Source organism: Bufo bufo, chromosome 3, assembly GCF_905171765.1.
Source record: "Bufo bufo chromosome 3, aBufBuf1.1, whole genome shotgun sequence".
Taxonomy (NCBI): domain Eukaryota; kingdom Metazoa; phylum Chordata; class Amphibia; order Anura; family Bufonidae; genus Bufo; species Bufo bufo.
The window spans coordinates 174,163,303-174,169,816 of record NC_053391.1 but is presented as its reverse complement, the minus strand read 5'-3'; the positions used below and the strand labels follow the sequence as shown (position 1 = coordinate 174,169,816).

The following is a 6,514-nucleotide window of genomic DNA, read 5'->3' as shown; positions in this document are numbered from 1 at the left end:
TATGAGCAGTTCATGCATGCGATTATTTGCACATTTTTTTTATTATATTTTGTTATTCTTTAATACTCTTGCTTCTTATGCTCTGTTTTCACATCACGTTCTTTAGGTCATGGAGGCTTAAAATACCTGTGCAAACAAGTTCAAAACTCAAAGTGGAAAGACTTGATTTTCGTTGCCGCAGGAGTTTACATAAAACACATGATTCATGAACACGGTTTTCTTTAGGTGAGTAGCACATGAGACTACATTACATTGTATATAGGACAGTGTACACATGACTACAGACCGTGTTGGCAAAGGATCCAAGATTTTCTTTGAATGAAGGAGAGGGGAGACATAGCTGCAGGGATTGTGAGGCACATGATCAGCGTAAACTCGTGATGAACAGCACTGAAGAATGAAGCCTAGAAGTCAGGCTAAATTTCACTAGGATTTCTCTTTTCGTGACTTGTGTGCGTGCTTTGAAGAGTCCAGCCATGGCTTCTCCCCGGCTGGAGACTTTCTGCTGTCACAATAGGGATCCTGCCACTCAGCTAGTGTTAGATTATCAGCCAACAGTGTTTGGCTCTCTCTGCATTGGTAGTGGGCTGGTTAGTTTCATTCTCACTGTTATACAACTGCTACCAAAGACAAATCAAGGTTACAGAAAACAGGGCAGATCCACTTTGCCTAAGCCATCTTCATCGAGGATCCTTCTTCTGGTCGTGGTCTGTGACCTTCTTGGATGCTTAGGTAAGAAGAGATGGTTTGTTATAGATTTTTGCAAGCATTGATTTATTTTTATGGACTATAATAAATATCCCATGTAAGGCAGCATTCACACGACCGCGTTTTTCTTCCGCGTCCGTTCCGCGGACAATGCGCGGACCCATTCATTTCTATGGGTCCGCAAAAATTGCGGAATGCCTTTCATTGTCATCTGTGTGCTGTCCGTTCCTTTTATTTTAGAACATGTCCTATACTTGGCCGCAAATTGCAGTCCGTGGCCCCATAGAAAGTCAATGGGTCCGTAAAAAACGGATAGCACCCGGAAATGCATCCGTATGTCATCCGTTTTTTGCGGACCCCTGGACTGAAAACATTCTAGGAAACCCCATTTCAGTCCCATTTCAGTGTTTTGCAGACCGTGAAAAACGGATGACACACGGAAGTACCATGTCCGTATTATACGGACTTACAGAACGGAAACGGAAAGATAACTGAAGACATATGGAACACACGGATCCGTTATTTGCGGTCGTGTGAATGCTCCCTTAGACTAATATATTGTAATTTCACAGTTATGTAAAATAGAGTGGTCACTCAGATCAGGACAGCTGGTTCTAAATTATTATTTACTGTAGTGGCACCATGAAAAAAGTGTAACTAAGGCTTCCCAGGAGACATAGTGAGAACTGATGTATAAAACAATGCTGACTTTCTCATTCAATAACTGACAGCTGTAAAATGAAGATAATTTGCAGAGTACTTGAGCTCTTTTTTTTAATTTTATTTTTTTATTTCAATTTTTTTATTGTTATACAAAACAAATACACAAAAAAAGATTCAAGCTTAGTGTAATACCATTTTACCCCTAACCCCCTTCCCTCCCCCACCCCTGTGATGCGTCCTCCCCCTTCTCCCCCCCCCCTCACCCCCCCCCCCTAGAAGGGCAGAGAAAGAAGGGGAGAAGGAAGAAAGGGAAGAGAGGAAGAGAGGAAAAAATAAAATAAAAAATTATATATATATATATATATACACTCACCTAAAGAATTATTAGGAACACCTGTTCTATTTCTCATTAATGCAATTATCTAGTCAACCAAATACATGGCAGTTGCTTCAATGCATTTAGGGGGGTGGTCCTGGTCAAGACAATATCCTGAACTCCAAACTGAATGTCAGAATGGGAAAGAAAAGTGATTTAAGCAATTTTGAGCGTGGAATGGTTGTTGGTGCCAGACGGGCCGGTCTGAGTATTTCACAATCTGCTCAGTTACTGGGATTTTCACGCACAACCATTTCTAGGGTTTACAAAGAATGGTGTGAAAAGGGAAAAACATCCAGTATGTGGCAGTCCTGTGGGCAAAAATGCCTTGTGGATGCTAGAGGTCAGAGGAGAATGGGCCGACTGATTCAAGCTGATAGAAGAGCAACGTTGACTGAAATAACCACTCGTTACAACCGAGGTATGCAGCAAAGCATTTGTGAAGCCACAACATGCACAACCTTGAGGCGGATGGGCTACAACAGCAGAAGACCCCACCGGGTACCACTCATCTCCACTACAAATAGGAAAAAGAGGCTACAATTTGCACGAGCTCACCAAAATTGGACTGCTGAAGACTGCAAAAATGTTGCCTGGCCTGATGAGTCTCGATTTCTGTTGAGACATTTAAATGGTAGAGTCCGAATTTGGCGTAAACAGAATGAGAACATGTATCCATGTACTTCCAGCAGGATAATGCACCATGTCACATAGCTCGAATCATTTCAAATTGGTTTCTTGAACATGACAATGAGTTCACTGTACTAAAATGGCCCCCACAGTCACCAGATCTCAACCCAATAGAGCATCTTTGGGATGTGGTGGAACGGGAGCTTCGTGCCCTGGATGTGCATCCCTCAAATCTCCATCAACTGCAAGATGCTATCCTATCAATATGGGCCAACATTTCTAAAGAATGCTATCAGCACCTTGTTGAATCAATGCCATGTAGAATTAAGGCAGTTCTGAAGGTAAAAGGGGGTCCAACACCGTATTAGTATTGTGTTCCTAATAATTCTTTAGGTGAGTGTATATATATGTTAGTAACTTCCAGATACAGTTAAATCAGCACTTCCAGTCCTCCCATATCTTAGTCCATTTCTCTAGTACATCTCTCTGCTTATAGAGAATCCGTTCGTAGTTTTTAACCTTATTAACCAGATTTATCCAGTTGTTTACCTCTGGAGTGTGGCGTGCAAACCAGCTCCGACTAATCAGAACTCTGGCCAGTAATAGTATTCTACCAAACAAGATCTTTTGATATTTATGGCTACCTAGTGACGAAAAATCGTTCAGTAGAAACAATTGTGGCTCAAGAGGAATCCGTATTTTAAATTTATGGGTAAGGAGATTATTAGTACTTGAGCTCTTTAATGGTTCACAAATGAGTTAATGGTATAACAGCATTTTCTGATATAATAGTACACACCTTTCATATTTAAACTGTTACTTAAGGCTTATGCATGTGGCCTTCCCATGTGCACGAATAGATACAATACTAGACAGACTGCTCTACGAGTCTGCAATTTGGACCATGTAGACCAGTGTTCCTCAACTCCAGTGCTCAGGGCCCACCTGCCGGTCATGTTTTCAGGATTTCCTTTGTATTGATGAATGTGTTCATCCATTGGTGCACGCACTGACTGAACTTCGGGCATTGTCATAGGCCTCTTACTATAAAAACCATTACTTTTGCAATCTAGCATTGAATGAAAAATGGCACAAAGGCTCAGATTTACTAATGTGTCTCCATCTAGAATCTAAGAAGTGCCTCAACTTGGCTTTAAGGTATCATCTGGTTATTTGATATTGATAGCCTATCAATATCAGATTGACGGGATTCTGATCTGCTGTTCAAAGAGACTGCGGCACTCAGTGAGCGCCTAGGCATTTTTCCAAGGCCAATCACTTCACTGTACATCGGTCACATAGCCTAGGTGCAGCTCAGCTGATGTACAATGTACTGGAGTTCTGGCAAGCACAGTGGTCTATTCAAACAGCTGATCAGTGGGGTTGAATTTTCTCAGAAATCGATTGCCGAAATCAGATTTGCAACAACCAGGAACGTATGATGCATAGCTATTTGACTTGTTTACTGTGTCGTCCCTGGTGCTGAGCACAGAACTTTGAAGTTTTCAATTTTCTGTGTTGATAACTTTTGAACCAGAAGAGATATTGCAAATCTGATTGCGGCAATTGATTTCTGAGAAAATTCTGGTTTTATTTGATATTCTACATGACCCCCTTCCCATTGGAAAAATATGCCCTTGATCCAATATGGCAGCTATCAAGATGGTGGCCATGTTCCGGACATAGCTTAAAAAATATGCCCCCTCACCCATTACTTGCTGGGATATTCAGATATTTTATTTTCCCTTTTGTTTATGAAATAAAAGGGTGTCCTAAGACTCTTGACTCCCCCTGTAGATTTAGCCAAAAGTGTCTATCCCGGCACCAGAGTCAGCCAGCCTGAACCACAGTGATAAATCTTGTGTAGGTCTAGACAAACTGTCTAAGCTTCTGCCATCTTTAGGCTTAGTAAATCTGGACAATGTTTTCTGCCAGATTACGTGTTTCTGTATACCTCAATATGAAATTGATGGCATTACGGTGGTAGAGTGGGGCCCATAGTTTTCTACAGATGCCATATTATCAATTCGCACCTCAATTTTAGCTTCTTTATATGTCTGGAGTGTATACCTCTTACCGAAGCCTCTGACGTACACCACTCTACAGTGTCAGCCATTTTCTTATACCTCTGCATAGGAAAGAAAGGTGGACTATGCTTTTTTGGATGGCAGCCTGAAGGCATAGGGATCTATGGACACATTTAGGACTTGAGCTGAGAGTTTTTCTGTTGTGTAGACCAAACAGACCGAGGCCTAAAAAGGATCTGTTTAACTTGCAATTGTATTGCAGATGGGCCAAGTTCACACCTCTCCATCTTTCTTGTCAATTCTCTTCCCTTTTACACTAAATAGAAGTCAACAACTCTTTTTTTTTTGGGGGGGGGGGGGGGGAGGGGGGATTTACAGTATACTGTATTAAAAAAATGATAAAAGTGGTAAATTTTTTTGGATGGAAGTCGTACAATGTTCTCTGTTTTTCTCAGATTTCCCTTCTCAAAGGTGTAATCTCTCCCTTGAATTTTAGTAAAGATGTTCAATTTAACTTTAAAGGGAATCTGTCACCAGCGACCTCCCTATCCAACTGTTTGCGTAGACACATAACTGTGGTTCACCTGATCAAAGTTACGGAGTTATTATAATTTATCTTAATATGCAAATTGTTGCACCCAGTGCAAGGCAGTGTCAACGCAGAGAGGGAGGGGATGGCCACAGAATGGAGAGGAGCTTGGGTGCAATCAGAGCAATGATGATGCACCAAAGGTCTAATTTGCACATCATGAAAAAGTATCATAACTCGGGAACTGAGCATCTGATCAAAAAAAAAAAAAAAAAGTGTTTTAATCAGGTGAACGGCAGCTATGTGTCTATGAAAACAGTTGGATAGGGAGGCCGCTGGCGACAGATTCCCTTCAAATAAATGATATAGGGTTAAAAAAGGCCTAGTTCACACATTTGGTCAGTGATTTGCATCAGTGATTATTAGCCAAACCCAGGTGCAAGTCAAAAAACACAGGGCGGGTTGCAAATCTTTGCATATTCCTTACCTCTTTGTAGACTCTACTACTAGTTATGGCTCACAATCATTGATGAAAATCACTGACCAAAACAGATGTGTGAATAAGGGCTAATTCAGACGACAATATCTGTTTTGCGGTCTGCAAGTTGTGGATCTGCAAAACACGCATAACCGTTGTGTGCATTCTGCATTTTGACTATTATAGAAATGCTGTCCGCATCTTTTGTGGCCCCATTGAAATGAATGGGTCCACGACCGATCTGTAAAATTGCGCAGACAGAAAAATACGGTCATGTGAATGGGCCTTAGGCTAATGAAAAAAAAATTCTTTCAACCTGTCAACATGAAGATGCAAAGTAATCTGCAGGCGGCATGTTACAGAGCAGGATTTGCTGAGCAATTTGTCATATAGTTTTGTGGGAAAAGATTCAAAATAACCTGTATTTTATTAATTTACATTCCTGCCCATTCTGGGCTTTCTCAGCGTGCAGTGGTTTTCGTCCAACCGATTTTCGGCATATTTGCCGGGTTGCAGCTGGATGTCCCCTGGTCCTCATTATAGTTTAATAGGGCAGAACAGGAGCCCATTGGCTTCTGGCAATGCCAGATCCAGAGAGATCAGCCGGCAATGCTGGATCTCACAGGGCTAGTGTGAAACTAGCCTTACACAGGGCAGCACCCTATGATTTTTTTTCTGTGGTGCCCATCTCTTTTGTATGATACCTCTAGAATATGCCATCGCTTTATGAATGGGACCTGACTATCTCTGAGAAAGAAGTTCGGTCTAGGGCACTAATTCAGCACTGCGTTCCTTTAACAGTATTATCCTGCACAGCGCCACTACCCCCCACCCTTCTTTGCAGGGAACTGCAGTCGGTCTCATTCACATTATTGACTGAGAATATAATCTACATTCCAGGTGTGATACTCCGATCAACAGTATGGATATCTTCACCGTCTCTTATAAGCAATATGTCATTGAAGAACACCACAGATGTTTGGCCTATCGCTTTTTGTGTTGGAAGCGCAGTAAGTAACAGTTATTTTATCACACATTGGCAACATGGTCACCCAGGAAATGGCAACTCTCATATACTCTTATCTACTTTACTACTTTAATGT

General features: G+C 41.5%; 1 protein-coding gene across 1 annotated transcript in view; it reads left to right on the top strand.

Annotated features, from left to right (window-relative positions):
* The first annotated feature begins 222 nt into the window (after positions 1-222).
* GPR143 (G protein-coupled receptor 143) overlaps positions 223-6,514 on the top strand; it is a 41,658-nt gene continuing 35,366 nt past the window's right edge. Inside the window, exons 1-2 of the mRNA XM_040421831.1 lie at positions 223-732; positions 6,312-6,421. Of these exons, the coding sequence (XP_040277765.1) occupies positions 477-732; positions 6,312-6,421 (366 nt within the window). The 5' untranslated portion in view covers positions 223-476. The remainder of the gene's footprint in view (positions 733-6,311; positions 6,422-6,514) is intronic.